General features: G+C 37.5%; 1 protein-coding gene across 6 annotated transcripts; it reads left to right on the top strand.

Moving 5' to 3' along the window:
- Positions 1-3,138: 3,138 nt before the first annotated feature.
- Positions 3,139-18,068, top strand: LOC104904709 (uncharacterized). 6 transcript variants are annotated; one of them, XM_010693067.2, is made up of 14 exons: positions 3,139-3,196; positions 3,291-3,351; positions 4,686-4,830; positions 5,587-5,906; positions 7,139-7,176; positions 8,296-8,375; positions 10,452-10,519; positions 14,279-14,594; positions 15,261-15,373; positions 15,452-15,517; positions 15,774-15,864; positions 15,993-16,060; positions 17,078-17,121; positions 17,283-18,068. In XM_010693067.2, the coding sequence occupies exons 1-14, from the start codon at positions 3,162-3,164 to the stop codon at positions 17,485-17,487; spliced, it is 1,650 nt and encodes a 549-aa protein (XP_010691369.2). In that variant the 5' UTR covers positions 3,139-3,161; the 3' UTR covers positions 17,488-18,068. The 6 variants fall into 6 exon arrangements, with proteins under 6 accessions (XP_010691369.2, XP_048492840.2, XP_057248074.1 ...); XM_057392091.1 differs by having other exon boundaries at positions 3,164-3,196; positions 5,674-5,906; XM_048636883.2 differs by lacking the exon at positions 17,078-17,121 and having other exon boundaries at positions 3,162-3,196; positions 17,283-17,462.
- Positions 18,069-19,357: the final 1,289 nt, after the last annotated feature.

Raw genomic sequence — 19,357 nt, 5'->3', positions numbered from 1 at the left:
GTGAATTTTTTGCGGGGATGAAGTGGGTATGACGCAGGTGCGGGGGTGGGGCAGGGATGAGTCTAGAATTTCCCCCCCGCAATGGGTGGTAGGGCGGGGATGAGGATGGAAACTTTCCCCGCAATTAGGGGTGTGCAAAAATATCCGATCTGAAAATCCGCCGATCCGGTCCGAAATTTCGGATATCCGATCCGATTTTAAGATTTCGGATATTTCGGATCGGGTATCCGGAAAAAAATTCGGGTTTTCCGATCGGATACGGATCGGGATTTTTCAAAAATTTCAACGGACCCGATCCGAAAACCCGGTGATCCGATCCGAAAATTTTGGATCGGATTCGGATCGGAATTTCCCCGATCCAAAACTTTCGGATATTCGAATTTTCGGATCGGATCCGATCCGATATCCGACAATGAACACCCCTATCCGCAATGGGTGGTGGGGCAGGGATGGGGATGAGAATTTAATACGGGTGCGGGTGTGGGGGTACCATCCTCCGCACCCGCCCCGCCCAATTGCCATCCCTAGCTATTGGTCTGGAATTCTAGACCAACCAGCTCCAAGGACCAAATTCTCCAATGGTTAAACCAATTAAAACTAGTTTTACTATTTGTTAGACCAATTAAAACTAGACCGTTGTAGATGCTCAAGGATTGTATTTTGTTATAAACATTGAGAAGAGAGAAATTGAATCCCAACTAATTTGTTCTTATTATAAACAATGTGAGAAGAGACTAATAAGAGAGTAGTGGAGTGAGCCAATATATGCAATACAACGAGGGTTATTTAGGAAAATAATAGGAAGATTTAAAGTGAAGATAGAAAATACATTCCAAACAAGGAAAGCGAGAGATAAGGTTTGACTAAATTAATATAGGTTGGCATGATCAAGTGTTTTCCGGCATTGTATCTAGCAATGTTGACCAAGTATTTTTTGGCACTAACTTAATCAGATAATAAACAATACTCCCCACACAATCAAATGAGATAATAAATAATAAAACGGTTATTTCACCAAATACCCCCGACAAATCAAAAAATTCACAATATACCCTCAATGTTTCAGAAATGCACCGTATACCCTTGAGTTTTCGAAAACGTGCACCAGATACCCTTTTCCTAACTTCCGTTAGCCCACCGTTAGCATTATTTACCATTTTGCCATCATTAAACCCTAAACCTAATCTAACCTAACCCTAACCCAAATCTAACCCTAACCCTTCCTCTAATCCTACCCCTAACCCTTCCCCTTACCCTAATCCTAACTCTTTGGCAGCCCCCACCCTTACCCCTCCCCCGCCCCCACCACCGACCTCCCCCCACCCAGCCCCTACCCCTACCCCTCCCCCACCACCGACCTCCCCCCAACCCTGTGCATCCCACCGTCGGCCTCCCCTCACCTCTTCCCCGCTGATTTCCCCGCCCCTACCCCTCACCGCCTGCGCGTGCCGACATCCACCCCCGTGCGTCCGTTCACCGCCCGACCTCCCCTCACCCCTTCCTCGTCGATTTTCCAGCCCAACCTTTCAAATTCCCCACCCATCACTCCCCTCCCCTCGAACGCTAAACCCCCACCCATCCCCTTCGAACACCGGCGACCATGAAGCTCGAGAATAATGGCTGCGAAAATCGACGAGAATTAATGGTTGGGGAAATCGACGGGAATTAATGGCTAGGGAAATCGACGGGAAATCAAAGGGTGGCTGGGGAAATCGGCGGGAAATTCGAAGGGTTGTCAGGGGGGCTGGGGAAATTGACGGGGAGAGGGTAGGGGAACGACAGTTGAGGGGAGGGGTGGGGGAGCAGCGGTGGAGGGGAGGGGAGGGGTAGGGGAGCGACAGTGAAGGGGAGGGGTGGGGCAGCGACAATGAAGGGGAGGGGAGGGAGTGGGGGGTGACAGTGGAGGGGAGGGAGGGGAGGGGAGGGGTGGGGGCCTGGGCTGGGGTGGAGGGGAAGGGGAGGGGGTGGGGGCTGCCATGGTGTTAGGGTTAGGGGTGGGTTAGGGTTAGAGTTAGTGTTAGGGTTTATGCTTAGGGTTAGATTAGAATTAGGGTTAGATTAGAATTAGGGTTTATGGTTAATAATGGCAAAATGGTAAATAATGCTAACGGTGGGCTAACGGTGGGCTAACGGAAGTTAGGAAAAGGGTATCTGGTGCACGTTTTCGAAAACTCAAGGGTATACGGTGCATTTCTGAAACATTGAGGGTATATTGTAAATTTTTTGATTTGTCGGGGGTATTTGGTGAAATAACCGATAATAAAAATATGTTTCAAAACTCGAACCCATGACCTCCTATTTAAAATACTACTCCCTCCGTCCCATAATATAGTGTCTAATTTATTTTTGGTGGGTCAAACTTCAAAATCTTTGACCAAATATTCTCATTTGTATATATATATAAATAAACCTATTCATGTGGGATCTTGTTAGATTCGTCTCAATGTGTAGTTTCATAATATCAACTTTTTATATTTTTTATTAATACAAAATTGAATATATTAAAGGTCAAAGTTATGTCTTGGAGACCGTTTTAAAAAAAAAAACAAACACTATATTATGGGACAGAGGGAGTAATTCACTAACCAACAATACTCATGTTGATCTTTGTGGTAGAAAAAATCATTTAAAGATATAATAATATTTCTATTATTGAGGACTTCAAATGCACGTTGGTAAGTAATTCAGGACGTATTTCTCAAGACAAGAACTAATTATGCTTGAAGTTACAAAAAAATCACTCGAGAAAATTTATCCCGTGTCGTGTGGTTAGAAAGCTCGTGTTGGAATGATGGACGAGAAATGCTATATAATAAAACACAAGAGGTACAAAAAAAAGTTATGTGCCCTACACATATTTGGAGGTCGTTTGGTTGAAAATGGGAAATATAGCTTCTCTTGAATTTGCATTCTTTATGAAATTTCATTTTCTATAAAGTCATTTTTTTGTTTGGTTGAACATGGGAAATTCTATTTCTGATGAGAATTTCCACTTATTTAGGGACTAGGGGGGTCTAGATAAGTTATTTCCTCCATTTTGTAGGAAATAGAACTTCTTAGAAAGTTCTACTTCAGCAACACATATATCTACTTCTTAGGAATTCTAATTTCTCATGTATTTGAAGGTTACACACTGGTTGAATGTAAGAAGAAATACTCAAATGAATTTTTCCAGTTCCAGAGCTCTCTTCCTCAGGTCTAACCCTATCAATCACCGAAATTAACGTCTAAATCTTCAACTTTTCGGCGCTAAAACCCCTCAATTTATGGTTTATTCTCTCTATTTGCAGAATTCCGACTTTGCGATTCACAAATTCGTATGTTCTACTTAATTCAGGGGCTCAATTTCAGGTATGTCGCTCTTAATTTACTACCTTGATTGATTGTTGTTATTATGTCTATACTTATGAATGAGAAGTTGTTTTTCTTTATATCAATTACCATAAATTGGAATTGTGTTGTGTGTTAAATTTGTGCAAAGTGATCATATTTTGCTACTAGGGGAATTTCATTTTATATATGGTACTCTCTCCGTTTTTAAACAGTAATTTCCACTTTTACGCGTATTAAGAATTTAGTTTACAATAATTTGCATTGGTTATAAGAAGTGAAGTTAAATATTGTATTGATAGTATGAAGTAATCTATAATCTTAACTTGATGGAATATTGCATTGGTATTGTAGAATGCCTTGTACTCGTAAACATGTATTTGCACCTAACATGCCTTATAATTAGTAATGGAGGGGGTATCGTTTAAAGCGATATTGCTCATACTTGTGTTGTAGTGTAGTTTCATCAAATTATGGAGTTTTTGGGGGTCTAATGGCCTATATCCGCCATTAACCGATGAGCTTGAAAGCGGCCACCGGCCCACATTGGCTAGAATATTTCTAGTATTACTGCAATGGCGCAATGCATTATCATGTGTGTTATTACATAGTGGTAGAAGTGATTTTGGAGTCTCCGACTAAAAACAAGATGTTACATGAAAATTTAACTAGTTGTTAATTTGGTCACATTATATAAGATAGCATTACTCTAATAATCTTTTTGCTGGCTAGAAAATTTCTAGTATCACAACAATGGCTCGATGCATCATCATGTGTTTTATTACATAGTGGTAGAAGTAATCTTGGAGTCTCCGACTAAAAACAAGATGTACAAGAAAATTTAACTAGTCGTCAATTTGGGCGCATTATATAAGGTAGCATTACTCTAGTAATCTTTTTGTAATACAATGAGGTTTTGGGTTGCACATTGTGAGGAGCTCTGCGTAATTGATAAATAGAGTCAAAGGTTGATTTTGTTGATTCAGCAAAATTATATAATATATTTGTCATCTGGAAAAACCAGGATTGTACATGATTCACTCCTTATGTAGGATTTGTGTTTGACCTGAGTTCTTCCTCATTTAATGGTTGGGACCCGAGCTTCTCTTGTTCTGTAGTCCCTATCTGAAACCCTAGGTTTTCTCATGCTAATGAAACCCGGAAAGGGTTGGGAGTTGGGACTTGCGGTTCTTTGTGTATGCAACATTCTCATATCTGAAACATCGGTCATTTCCATGCTACATATATGGCTAGTGACGACTGACTACTGAATAAAGCTATCTATCTTCTGCTTCACTGCTTGCCTTTTTTTTTGATGCTTGTTCTTGACTTAACTTTGGGCGTTATTGTTTCAGGGATACCGTTATTACCATGGCTTAAGCTATAGTAGCAGACAAAGCTTGTCAAAGGGTATTTGTTGTTCTATGGGTTGGAACAAAAAGTTGAAAACAGTCAATCCTGTCTGGAGGCCAATCGCGACTCAATCCACTTCTAATCAGGGTGGGTCCTTGAGGGTCAAGTATACTCTGAAAATCTCTCTTTATTTTTTTTTTTAATATATAAATCCTGTCAATTTAGTGTGTTACTAGGTTTATTATTGTTTACTTTGGCAGATTCAAAATGGACATAAATGTTCGGTCTGAAATTAGATTGATGCTTTGTACTCTCCAATACTAGGATAGTTTGTCTGAGTTTATCGTATGTAGGGCTTGAGCACACTGGGAGGTTTGTTTGGCTCCTGCCATTAAACAATACCACTTTCCCTATATCCCAAGAATTTGTAAAAAAGAATCTGGAATATCTGATATTCTGATCAAAGACTGTTATGGCTCTCCCTACATACATTATTGAGTTAACATCCGGGTAACTCTAGCCTCATTTATAACAATTATAAGTTCTGTTGTTGAATAGTAGGCGGCATAATGCTGAAGCTTCTAGTGACACAATCACAAAATAGATTGAATGTTAGAATTTTTTTTCTCTGCACTTGCACTTGAGAGAAATACAAGGCAATTACATTGTAAATCAAAATTTCAACTTCTAATTTCTAAATGCTATTGAAAAGTTCTTTTAGACAAAAAAGTAGGAGCAACCACGGCAACAACAACCATCTAGCATGTGTCTTGCTGTTGATAGAAAGGTCAACATGTACCTAGGCTTTACTCCTATCTAGTTGAAATTAGTAGAGCTTAATACTCTAAGAAGTTATATATCTTTTTCTAAATCGTAAACAACCAAGATCTTTATGAAACTCAGATTGCTCAGTGGAGAATACCATGGCTGAGCCTGAAAATATTGGCAGCATTGGAAGAGGTGACCGTGAAAAGTGTATTGTGTCTGTAGTGAGGGAAATCGCTGATTCAACAATCTCTTCTTCATCTCGGCAAGCTGAAAATGAAGTTGATGAAGCTCCGGGGGTCGAGGTTAACCCTAGTATCAGTGGTGAAATTGGACTAAAGGATGCCGAAGGCATAATACGAGATTGCACGAGTTCTGGCTTGCAGAGTAGTATTGGAGTTACAGATGCAGAAAAAGTATCAGTAGTATACAAGGAGAAACATGCTGTTTCTTTTGAGGTAACATTCTGCTTCCAGACTTCTTTTGTGTTTACTGCATTGTTAAAGTTTGATTGAACCTCTTCACAGAAGACGAGCATCTCATATTATGCAACGATATACAACTGATGATGGCATGCAGCTTGAAGCAGTCTTATTCTTTAAATGGTCATGCTTGTGTTAGTCTTAACTTTTAAAGACCATGCTTCTCTTGGTCTTACTGCAAAGTGCCACATCCTTAGCATATTGATCTGAAAACATGCTAAGAGAATATCAGCTTGGGAAGATTACTATGTAGAGCTGGACATGAATGAGAGGTCGTCCTGCAGCTGTGTCTTGTAGCAGGGTGCATATGCTCCTTTCTATTTCTTATTTTTATTGTTGTACGTATGATCTGCAGATTGAAAATGATTCTATGTCTGTAGTCATAATGCTTATCCTAACCATTTTGATTTAAGAGCAAGCTATCCAAAGTCTATGCTCTGGGGAATCCCCATGCATTATTTATTTATTTTCTGACATGGATTAGAGATTATCCTGCAGCAGATTGAAATTGATACTGACTATGTCCATTACAAATGTAGCATTCTACTACGTCATATGTATGTTGAACTTGACATTTTCTTGTAAAAATGGTTGATGTTACTAGTCTCTTCCTTTGAACTGGGTACTGGTTTATAGTTAGTTAGCAAACTTATTGAGCTTTCTATGTGTCAGATAAATTTATAGCATATTGGGATTGTTGTGGTTTTATTAGAGTAAATGCTTATAGGTTTTTATAAATTAAAAGAAATTGCTAATAGGCTGCCACTGACACAGGAAAAAAGGTAAATTTTATTCCTTTTTCATTTGTGGATTTTCTAGAGTTCTCCTGATCAAGCTACTTGTTATACATTGTTTGTGAAGGAATGGAACTTTTTTCTTAACTATCTACCTGGAGCTGAGTCCTTGAAATTGTAAAAAGCAGACATGTCTATAACTCCATAAATGATACATCTGGTTCTAAAATTCTGATTTTGGATAGTTCTGAAAAAAGAAAGGATGAAATATAACAAAGAATAATTCTCCCCGGTCTCCCGGACCGCGGTATTGCATATAATGATATCAGGTTTTGAGAAAAGAAAATTTTTTAGAGTTTGCTTTATGTGCAATCCTAAATGATATAATGACAAAATTGCTTTTCCTTGAACATGCAATTATATTGTTGATGTTGTTTGTCTTGGTTCTTAATGATTTGTTTAATACTATTACAGGTAGGTGCTTCTGTCATGCGTTTCATCATAGGAAAAGGGTATGATATCAGCAATTTTTTTTCTTTGCAAGTTGCTATTAGATATGCAGTTATTAGGCTTAATTGGCAGATGGAAGTTCTAAAATAGACCCTTTAACCCTTTTATCGTATGGGTATAATTTGTTTTTTTATAGTGAATTTGGGTCTTATAAATATCATCCGGTTTTACTAAGGGTATTTTAAGAGATTCTAGCTGATGTAGAGTATCTTGTAAAGCTCTAGTAACTGTAGGAGCGTGTTCTTTCAACTTTCTTAATATAACTGACCTTTTCCATATGTCCATGGTGCACTTGAATTACCAAACTATTTATCGAAAAATGAGGTGCAAAATGGAACAAAGGGATTAAAGGAATATAAGAAAATTTCGCAATCATATGTCACACGTCCGGAAACTGGAGTCGTCAAACCTCAACAAAGTTTGATAAAATACCTATGTGCAGGCGTAATTTTTTTAGAACCCATATGGTATGTTTGATCAATTCTAACTATCCATATGTCGTTTATTTTCTGAATACTCATATAGTGAAAGGGGTACTTTTTATCAAATACCCATTTTTCAATTGGGCCGGAGTTTATTAAATGAATTATAAGCAAGCTACAAGCTAGATGTTCTAAATTCTATGTGCTCAGTCTACGGAATTAAAACTCTCCCGTTCCGTTACAGAACGGCCGTTCTGTAACGGATTTTGGATTTGCCGTTCCGCGAAATCCTGTTACGGAACGCCATAATAAAATTCACATACTTCTCGCCGCGTTGTCCGTTCTGTGACGCGAACTCGCCGCGTTAGAACGTTTTTATCCCTTACATCCGTTTTTTTCAAACATTGGCCAAATTCTTTCTATGATTTAATTATATAGTTGATGAAACATGATATTCTACTAGATTTGCTTATATTATGTTGTAATAATGCTTCATAAACTAAAAAATGCAAATAAAGTTGAAACATATTTATGTGAATTTTTTTTAAAAATTCACGCCGCGTTGGCCGCGAAACGTTCTATTTGCCCGTTACAAGCCGTTCCCGCGAAAACGCGACCGTTCCCGCAACCGCGACCGCGACCGCGTTTTTTTTCCCTGGCTCAGTCCTAACGTTGCTGCCTTTTGGATTCCTATTGTAGGAAATCTGTGCAGAAGGGCATTGAGGAGGAAATGGGAGTCAAATTAATATTTCCATCATCGAGAAGGGATGATTCTGTTGGTATATTGCTTGCACGTTAATTACTGGTGTTGCATGCTATCTGATACTCAACATTCATTTTTTTTGTCATGCTTATATTTAAGGATGTATACCTTTATCTGCCTGCATCTTTCTGCATCTTTCGGCTTTCCTTATCAATTTCTTGCTCATCTCGGTTAGAGTTAAGGTTGTCTACTTTGAGTTCCCAATACTCAGACCTTTTGTTGGATCCATATTCAGGTAGTTGTTTACTTCTTGAATTTGAAGTTTAGAATCCACTTAAGCTGTTTGAAGTGAAGCCATGCTGTTACTTGTTATTCCTCTCAACCCACTATATATAAGAATGTAATTAATGATACATCTGTCTCATGTCATTGAAATTTTACCCCTCCTCCTTAATTACTCTATAGTCAAATGCCCCATTATTGTATTTCAGCAAGCATGCTTATTCCCTGCACTTTCACTTTGTTTTTCGTGGTTTTTATCAAAACCAAGGATATGAGGGCAAAGTTGGCAAGAGAAATGGAACAGGTGTGGTGAGGTCTAAGGAGAGACAAACATTTGTAGAGCAAGGAGATGTTATCATGTGAGTATCAATGTGATAAAGTGATGGTGGGCCTCATGTCCCAAAAATAGAATAAGTGAAGTGAGTAAATCTATGTGAAACATCCCAAAACGCGAGCGAATATTCGTGAAACGGAGGGAGTAGCATATTGTTAGTCATGTTAGCATTGCGTATGCAGAGTAATAATAAACACTTAGTATAGTAAATATGAAACACAGTAAATTAGAAGTTAGAGCAGTCAAAGTGAAGACGGAGTATGAGTTTGGATCCTACTTATTTTCTGAACTGGCAGTGGCATGTAGAAGTTTTTGTGGGAATGTGCCTACTCGCTAAACAAGTCAGAATATTGCCCTGGTATTTTGCCTGTCATGACATTTGTAGGAAGTTTGATAATTCTAGTCATTTGAGTGAAAGAATATCCTTTTTTCTTTCTAAACAAATCCCGGTCTTGTTGAAAAGGTAGCTGCTTAGAAAAGTGTTCCAGCAGCATTCTAATGCTATTTAAGTAGGACAACATAATGAATGTAAAGTGAAACTATAAGAACATGACGATGCTAAAAGTGTAGAAGAAAGAAGAAAGCTAATGCAATACTTCCTAACTAATTACATTTGCTCTCTTCAAAAATAAGCTCCTGCATCTTTAAAGCAGTTATGGAAGAAAATCGCGCAGCAATCTTGCCGTATAGCTGTGCTCCTTAGGATTTTTACCTGATATCTTTGAGTTCAAAGTCCAAACTAAACTTCCAGATTTTTTTCGTATGGAGCTGAAATAATTAGATTATCATTCCCACAAGCGTCATAATGACGATTAGTTCTCAAATATTAAACAATCTTACATTGGGCAAACAGTACTCAGATTCCCACTGGCTCTTATACAGAAGCAAGTGGTCTATCCTTTTATCTATGCTTGTATGCCAAGACGGCAAGTCAGCGTTTAAGGCTTTAAGCCTTCAAATTTGTAGTGGACGCCGCCTAATCCAATAAATGGTAATTCTTGGAGTTTTAGGTTCCTGCAAATTAAACCTTGCTCCTCATCGCATTCTCTTCAGCATACCTTAAAACTGTAAATCATTCTGATAAAGCTTTCAACGCTAGTGAGGTGGACTGGAGGTAAGTTGTTTTAATTATATGAAAGAGATATGGACTATGTCAAAGCATATTTAGGATTCTAGAAACCTAAATTTTCTCTTGGATTGTACACAAAAAGTACTCCCTCCCGTCCTCAAATACTACCTATTTCTTATGGTGACAAGGTTATAGGAAGAATAATATATATTGAGGGGAGAGAAAAAATAGATGTGGTTGGAGCTAATAGTTACTAGATGTGGATGGAGATAATGGTCTCAAGTCTCAACCCCGAAAAGAAAAGCGGTAGAGTAATCCAGACATCTGAAAATGGAATAATGGGTAAAGAGTATTTGGGGATGGAGGGTGTACCTGCTGTCTTCTTTTCCTCGAAAGCATCCATTGTCTACAAATATTCTTCTTTTAGTTATATTCTTTTCGTGAACTAATGATAACCCTTGTTTCAGTAATTGAAGGTGAGTCCATGGACGTAATTACCAAAACTTCAGAAAAAATCCAAGCTATAGTTGATGAGGTTAGTTATTCATCACCAAATATTTTCTGCCTGGAAACTGCTTTCTTGAATTTACTTGAGTTTAAACTAGATGCTGGTAGACTTTACTTTCTTGATTTCTAGATCGAGAGTTCAAGTCTACAAATAAATTTCTTCCCTTCTGTCACCTCTTGCTTAATTGATTATACGTGTGTGAAAACCAATCTTCCTTCTAATTGAAGTTCTTGGTATGGTTAGAGGATATTTCTGATTGGTTCAAGAGAATATCCGCTGTGTCCTGTGTCTCCTGCATGTCTTGATATGGTTAGAGGATATTTCTGATTGGTTCAAGATGATATCTGCTGTGTCCTGTGTCCTGTGTCCCCTGCATGGACAGTTTCATTTTGTATTTCAACTTTGTATATCTACAAACCACATGCTAGGTCGAAAATTTCATGTTATAATAGTAATCATTGAAGTTGCAAACTTGAGGACATCAAATTCTTATTTGTATTCCCGCCACACCATTAAACAACCTTCGTAAAAGAAAAGTCTATTCTCCAAAATCTCTTCACATCTCTGGCAGAGATTTAGGATCGTCAACAAGAATGGAGTTACTCCATTTGCCTTAATCATGATTCCCCTACCTTCTCTTGGGACTTGGATTACCCAAAACTCTGGTTTTGGGTCCACATCATCCCTGTCGCCTACGACCGTCAAACCCAAAGTAGTTGGTCTTATGAAGCATTTAGGACATCCACTCCTCCCTTCCTGGGCCTTGAATCTTGATAGAGAAATGGCCCATTAACCACTCTGCTTCTCTCCTCACCGGAAGTAGCACCAGTGTAATCCTCCTCTCGTGTCATTGGGGTAAGGTTGACTTTTGATGAAGAAAGGCTTGATATATACTCTTTTTCTGGGCCACAGTTATATCATCGAGGTCTAGCATGAAAGCGATGAGCAAATTACATTGCAATCTTTTGGTTCATATTAGAAGATCTGTAGACAATATATCTACCAGCTCTTTTAGCCAATATTTGCCTTATGAAATATTGTGTTAGAATATTAGGGAGAAAGAATTGAGGAGAAAGTTACTTTTTTTTTATTAAGAAAGAAAATGTGTGTACCATATCTCAACCATCTGGGAGACAGCGACAAAATGGTATTTCTGAATGGAAAATTATTACAGTGATGGAGATGACTAGATCTATCCTAGAGGAGAAAAGAGTTCTAACGAAGTTTTGGGAAAAAGCATGTTAACAGAAGCTGAGGTCTTAAAAGTGATGCCACCTCTTGAATCGTGGTTTCATACCAGCCATCCATTAAGCACCTTCTCATGTTTGATAATATATGCTATCCCTTTAGCTGGTTGCCTGGTTCTACATGTAATATGCAAGGTGATGGTTGTTTGATGTATCTGTTTATTTAGTGATCCTAATTAATATGCAATCATTGAACCAATCTTGATTGCTTTGTTCTCGTCACGCTACCAAAGCCATGCAGCCCACCAAAATATTCCTCTTTCTTCACCTTAAGAACCCCAATATTATCATATTGCATCCTCTAAAATACCTGCTTAGTGGTAGACAACTCCAAAGATGAGTTTCTTTGTTATCCATTTTCTCGTATGAGATAGTAAAGAGCTTGGGAAGAATCTAACTCGGACTGAGTTAAACTTTGTAATAGACTAGCCTAGGAAGGCAAGGGTATTTTAGTAATATACTCTAGTTAATATGTTAGCTTAGGGAATAAGTAGACTACAAATATAGGAGATTAGGGAGAGAAGAAGGTATGAAGAATATATTTGAGGGTTTATTTTAGTGGTTAGTTTTGGGAGTATGTCAAGTCACTCGACAACTTGATAAACTATCTTTATTTTCTGTTATTTCCATTGTTATCAATCAAAAATCATCATCTTCTTCCTTTATTTTTCTGCTCAAATTATCAGTTCATTACAAATGGTATCAGAGCCAAACCTCGGAGTGGTGGCCTGGAACCAGCCAGCCGTGACCAACATGGCCGTGACCAACGAGGACGTTGGTCCTTATGGGGGGACGAATGTTTTGGACTGATCCTAGGAAAAGGATCCCACATCGACCGTTTGGGAGGTTGGTGTGTGGTTTATATAGGACAATGGGCTCTCCTCCTCTTGAGCTAGCTTTTGGGAAGTGCATTTCTATTGTCCTATAACAAACTTGCATTTGAAAGAGCTTGAGTAACAAAAATTATTGCTGCTGGACAATAATAAAGAAAGTAGCAAAGACTCCGTTTTCGAATATGCTGGAATGTTAGTGCAAGTCGTGAGTTGGTTTTAGAGATGTAGATACAGAACAAAGGATTGCCATGGACAAGACCAGAGAGTACCAGCAGAGTGCAGGACACGGGAGAGAAAGGAGAGTGGCACAATAGAAGTGGAGGTGGGGGAACTATATTGGAGGGGAGACTCTGCTTGGGGGGTAAAAAGGATAAAAATATAACATGTGCTGCACATGTGATGGGTCCTATAACATGCGCTGCACATGTGATGGGTCAATGTCGTAAATTAGAGTCAAAACATCCGATTCAAGCAAGTGGGCATTGTGGTGAAATCAAATTGGAGTTATATTTGGCAAGTCCCCCACAAATTATTATTTTTTAAATAAAAGGTAGATTCTCATTTTCTCTTGAAAAGTCACCTACAAAAGGTATTATCTGACTTAATCACCTTGTGGAAAGGATTACACTGACATCATGGAATTTGTCATCTACATAATTCTCGTGATTTCAATGAACAATCACTTAAACTTGGAAATTTCTAATGTTCAATGTAGTACTGTAGGAGGAATATTTCATTACGAAGACATCCCCTAAAAAATTGACAAGTATTTGTGGATGGAGGGAGTGCCTTTTAAGATGGTCAAAAGTGTTTATTCGTTGTACTTATCCTGGAAGAACTATCTCTACCTTTTTGTATCTATTGAAGAATGAGATCAGGTGCAATTAATTGTGCTATCTGTTAAACTATGCCTTGAATTATTTATCAGGCGCTAGGAATAACCTAGCACGAGGGTCTCGATGCCCGATCAGCGAAGTCGGGGTCGAGGGGTGAAACGCCCTGGTGCGGGTTACTTTTCGGTATATGCTATTTGATATATCGGGTCTGTTTTAGTTTCGGGTTTAGGCACATCTGCTTAGATTAATTAGTATGGTACTATATAAACCCTATTATTACCAAAGGGGAACTCCAGGTGAAGACCTTATTAAGCACTCCAATTGGGCTAACCTCAGCCTCCATATTATTCTGTAATAAGTACTCTCTCCTAAACCTAATAAAACTGTTTCTCCGGACGTAGCTAACACATTGTAAGCGAACCATGTTAATTCTTGTGTTAATTGTTCATTGTTCTTGTTTCGTTAGTTGCATCTGTCACAACACTATCATATGCCTGGACTTCATGCAGCAGCATGGGACATTGCTTATGTTTACCCGTCAAGATATATGTCCTGTCTCTTGTATTGGGTTATGTGAACAAAGGAAGCGATTTCCAGTTATATATCTAGTCAATCTGTTTCCTGCTTATGGACTTTTTCTAACAGGTCTCCAGTCTCCTATAATGATTTTAGTACTCCCTCTCTAACTAAAGATTTCACCTAGGCATTTGCTACTACGATATTGCAGTAACAATATTTTGGGACATTTTAAGCATGCTGAGTTACTGCTATGAGCACTTGCTGATTGTTAGAAAAATAGCTTTTTTCTAGATTCCTCCAACTTAATTGTGAACATGTAATTTGCATCATTCTATGTGTTTTCTCTGACAGGCTGTTAACAGCTCAGCTCTTAACTACTCTCATTTCATCTCACTTCCATTAGCCATACACTATGAACTGGTTGATAAGCTCACTAGATTTCAATCCACTATACTGGGAGATGGTGATTTGAAAGATGCAGATGGGACTATGGATGTTGGTTTAAGTGATGGGACTTCTGAAGATGAAGAAGTAAAAGATAAACCCGAAGAAGTACCAGAGGTTTCTATCAAACTTAAAGTTGATGACTCAAATAATGTTAAAGTGAATATGGGCATACCTCTTGTAAGCTATGCACCTAAAACGTCAAAGCCTCCTACTTCGTCTGGTATGAGATTCGTATTTTATCTCCCAAGCTTCTGTTTATTGTGTTTGATTGATTTGCTTGTACATCAACCAAACTTCTTTATTAGATTTACCAGTTAACTCTTTAACTAATGGTATGTTTAAGTAATTCATGTTTGTATTTACTCTGCTATCCTCCTGTGCGTCGTTATCGTGTTACTTTTTCCAAGTACGGAGTGCTCTTATGCCAGGAATCTATAGGTTTATTCTAGCTGTCTTCACAAAAGCTACATGGAGTGGAAAGCCCGTGGGCGATCGATGCAACCCAACACACAGATGTAGTTTCAAACTTCTATGATCAAGGATCAATAACTCACTATTCTTTGACTTTTTTTTTTTGAGGAAAATATACTTTGACTTTTGGATATGATAGACAAATAAAAACGTCATATGTTTTCTGTTCTTGTGTATCAAAGGATCACAATTAGCCTCTTTGTCATCATAGAGTAAAGTGACATACTTCCGAGTTCGACTCCCTACCTAGCCTAGGGTGATAGCCTGTTCTGAAGAAATACGACAACGTCGACTGTGAATTTGAAACTCTCGATCTTATCTGTTGATGTCATAGACATGTATGAACTTATACCAACTTATCTGTGTACTTTTTCTAGACTACTGTTTTGATATCTCTGTAGTATTTCGTTGGCAGACTTGGGAATCGATAAATCTATATTTATTAAACCAAAGACATTTCACTTGACTGTACTGATGCTGAAGTTATGGAATAAGGAACGCATAAATGCAGCTAAAGAGGTTTTGCAGGTATTATCTGCTGAACTGATAACGTTTCTTTTCTCATGGAGACTCTACTGTAACACATTGTTTTTTGAACTTATGTAGAGTGTCTCCTCGGAGCTTATTGAGGTCTTGGACAATCGACCTTTGTTTGTCAGACTCAAAGGGCTGGTATGACTCTTTCTGCTTGGACTGTAGCCTGTAGTTTGGTATTTGATGAATTTTGTAGTCTGTTCTGCAAGAGCTTTAGTGGCGTTGAAAGTGATATATCTCTATCTGATGATGCTTCATCACCCTGGGCTCAACGTGGGTTGGGTTTCCCTACTGTCTTCTTTCCTTCCCAGCACTATATTATTTAGTTTGTTTACTGTGGTTACTTGAGCTCTTTTGCCAGATAAATAACCCTATATCCCTAATCTTATTCCAGGAGTGCTTGAGAGGATCCCGGGCCAAAGCTCAAGTTCTTTATGCTCCTGTTGAAGAAATAGGCAATGAAGGGAGACTTCCACGTGCATGTCGTATCCAATACTACTTGGTTTCTTTTTGTCTAATTAAATATCTATGTGAGAATAGTGTTGCTGATCTTGACGTAGTAACTTCTGATTTCTCCCTAAATGGGCCTTTAGTATTTCCTCAGCTTTTATAGAAATTATTACTGATGCCTTTGTCAAAGCTGGCCTAGTTCTTGAGAAAGATGTAGGGCAAAAATTGAAGGTAATTATCTTGTCCCCTGGTTTCCTGCTTGATTATTGCTCACTATCACCTTTTTGTTTCTGGTATCAAAAATCCAGTGTAGCTTTCTTTCTATTCTATTTTCTTGTGATTGATTGTTTGAACATCTAAAGTTTTTTTCAATATTCTACCCTCAACAGTATGCTTTTTTTAAAATATTTAAAGTATGAGACCACTGTTCAACTGTAATATAAAGTAGCATGTTAATATCTCTCAAAAGTAGAATGCTAATGCTTCTCAGAGTTGAAGACCTGATTTTGAAGTATACTCAAACGGCAGAAACATGAACATTCAGTTGACGTGAAAGAAAGCTTTAGGTTTGACTATTACTTTCAAAAATTTGGGTCTTCTTTTTCATCTCCGATTACTCGATAATTTCCACAAGCACAAATTCCACTTTTTATAGGCCCGAAAATTCTTTCACAAAATAATCCATCTTTTTCTGGTTTATTGGTTTTGTAATGAAAAGTACAAGGTTTTGTCGAGTTTTGCCTTCTTGCTTATTCATTATATAGCTAGACAACCTGGATTTCCATGCTTTGTGAATGGCGAGCATGCTCCTGCAAATATTCACTGAAGAAAGACTATGAATACGGACACCTGAAATTGAAAGGTAAACCTGTAAGCATTTTAAGCAGGGGTAATATTTGATTTTGGACCTAGAATGGTCCTCAATGGCTTTGGGAGGCTTAGGGACATTAGGTGCTTTGAGGGGGTTGGGGGGGGGGGGGGGTTGGGAAGTGGTAGGATCATCCCTTCACTGCCTTCTCCAAAACTTGCCTGGAATTGGTGCCTCACCAGCTGAATACAGTCCGATGTTCAAGTCAAATTGATGCTGGAAAAATCTCTGAATTATGCCCTATATAAAGATGTTTAATTTCTGATCCATTTTTACCCCTCACCCCCAACACACCGATGTTTAAACTTGCTTTGCATTATAGATGATTTAACTGTCAAATTTGACACTGATACTAGTTACCTTGCTCCCTTAATGTACAGATGCATGCTACTGTAATGAATACTACACATAGAAGAGACAGGAGGTTCGGGCTCTATATTGATCATTCATGATTTTGAGTCTATTAAGATTTCTTGAATTTACTTTTTTAAGTCATTAATATGTTTGCATATTTTGCTGTTCTAACGTCTACATTTTCTATACAAGTGATGGCTAATTTGTGATCTCAATCTGGATGTTTTTTAGGAGAATGAGAAAAAGAGATACCTTTGATGCCCGAGGCATTTTGGAGCAATTTGGGTCTGAATTTTGGGGTGATTATCACATTCGTGAAGCTCATCTTTCACAAAGATTTTTTTACGATGAAAATGGCTACTACCACTGCTGCGTTTCCATACCCTTCCCTGAGATCTCTGAAGTTCCTGTTACTAGTGCTACTCAGGTTGAGTGAGTAAAACCGTAGAAGTGTCAAATGCAGAGAGTGTGCAACCCTATGTGAAGCTCAACCTTCTTGTATCTGACCCCATTTGGGGGCTTTTCGTGAGCCGAAGGCCTGAGAGGACAGAGAACAACCAAATTCAACTTCCACGCGTTACATTTAATCCCTTCTAGCTTAGATACATTCTGTTTATTAACAAATTTCTCTCTTTAGTCTTTACACATGGTTTTCCATTGTATCTATGTTTCTTTGCATCATAATTTTTCTGATGCAAAGAATGGTATTTAGTGTTTTGCTACCTTTTAGTGTAGCATCAGTAACCTTTGAGGCTTTGACATTATGGTATCTTAGAGTTTATCTGCAGGGTCGTTAGTCAAGTTGCGTTTAGCTTCACCGACCTATTTTCATTTTGTTATGAATTTGATACAATTCCATTTGATGTCATGTAGTTTTACTAATTTCATGAGGGTTGATATTTTTTAAACTATTTTTTTTTTTTTTTTTTTGGCTTTGGTGCCATATGACATAGTGATTTTATTTTGATGTTCTAAGGTTTATATTAATTCACACTTTGGTTTCTTGTAGTTTAGTAATTCTATTGTGGTGCCTTTAATTTTACAATAATGATTATGTTTTTTTCTAAAAATATGGAGAGAGAGAGAGAGAAAAGTCTAATTATAATTTTTATTTATTAATATTATAATTTAAGATGATAACACTAATTATTATTTGGTCTAGTGGTTAAGACTTTAGTGTATGTTCTTGAGGTTTTGGGATCAAACTTACATTATGCAATTTCTAATTTTTTTATTGTTGTGGATTACATGGAGTAAAACTCCCTTAGGGAGAGCGCCATGTGGCACCGTTTCTGGCTTAGGCACACATTTTAATATATTAGTATAGATAATGTAGTAAATTTATGTAAAGCCCGTTCTTTTCACTCTATATTATCATATACCCTAAGTTCAATTAAATTGGACTAAATTAAATTAATTGAAATATATAATTGAAATTAATTAGTATGTACTAAAGAGCTTATTGTAACTCATTGTAACTTATTTGAATTAGTTACCATTTTTTTTACTAACCAATCAAAACCTCAATCAATATTATGGATTATTTATTTGAATTCTCAGACCGCTTTTTGCGATTTTTAGAAATTGTGTTTCTTGTAGTGCAATTTCTCTAATTATTTGCTTGTGAGCAGAAAATAACTTTATCTACTCAGTGAGTAATCCACCCACTAAAAATAGACGTAATAGTTAGTGGAGTTCAAATCTAACATATCTCATAATTTTTAATAGCCCATTTCTAATGAGTTAATTATCGAGTGGGTATATAAAAAATGTTCTCTATTCAATTTTGTTCTATTTAAACATTATTTACCTAGGGAAAAACAAAAAGTTCTAGTTATCTGATGTCGAAATAGAACAAAAAACTTGCTTGATTGACATTGTAGCTAGTAAACAGTTCTACAAGTTGTACAACAACATACAATATGTATAGTTTATTTGGAGGATATGTTCTTAACCAAATGCTATTAAAGTAAGTTATCTCTTAAATTGAATACTTGTGAACTACTAATTGCACTATTAAACTAAATGCACTACTACCATCATGATCCAGAAAGACAAATAGTGCACAATCACCCCACCTTTTATGGAAAGAACATGCACTTATGTTTAATAATTAGCAGTTTATCATCTATCTCTATCCGATGACAAAATTTCTATACAATCGTTATACTCCTTCTAGACTTTATTAGTTTACTCCTTTCTTTGGAGCACATTTGCCGAGACACTAATTTGAACTTTAATATCTCTAATTTTCGATAAGCAAAAATTACAAAAAGTTGATATTTGGATAATACACATTGAGACGA

Source organism: Beta vulgaris, chromosome 9 (genome assembly GCF_026745355.1).
Source record: "Beta vulgaris subsp. vulgaris cultivar EL10 chromosome 9, EL10.2, whole genome shotgun sequence".
In the NCBI taxonomy this organism is placed as follows: Eukaryota; Viridiplantae; Streptophyta; class Magnoliopsida; order Caryophyllales; family Amaranthaceae; genus Beta; species Beta vulgaris.
Note: the sequence above shows the minus strand (reverse complement) of the source record. Positions and strands in the feature narration are given on the sequence as shown.

What these genes read in the sequence shown, in the direction of transcription:
- LOC104904709 (XM_010693067.2), top strand. Translation starts at nt 3,162, where the DNA reads ATGAATTTTTCCAGTTCCAGAGCTCTCTTCCTCAG. An exon ending in AAAGCCTCCTACTTCGTCTG is followed by an intron (nt 14,595 to 15,260) that starts GTATGAGATTCG and finishes TTTCGTTGGCAG; the next exon opens with ACTTGGGAATCGATAAATCT. An exon ending in GAGACTTCCACGTGCATGTC is followed by an intron (nt 15,865 to 15,992) that starts GTATCCAATACT and finishes CAGCTTTTATAG; the next exon opens with AAATTATTACTGATGCCTTT.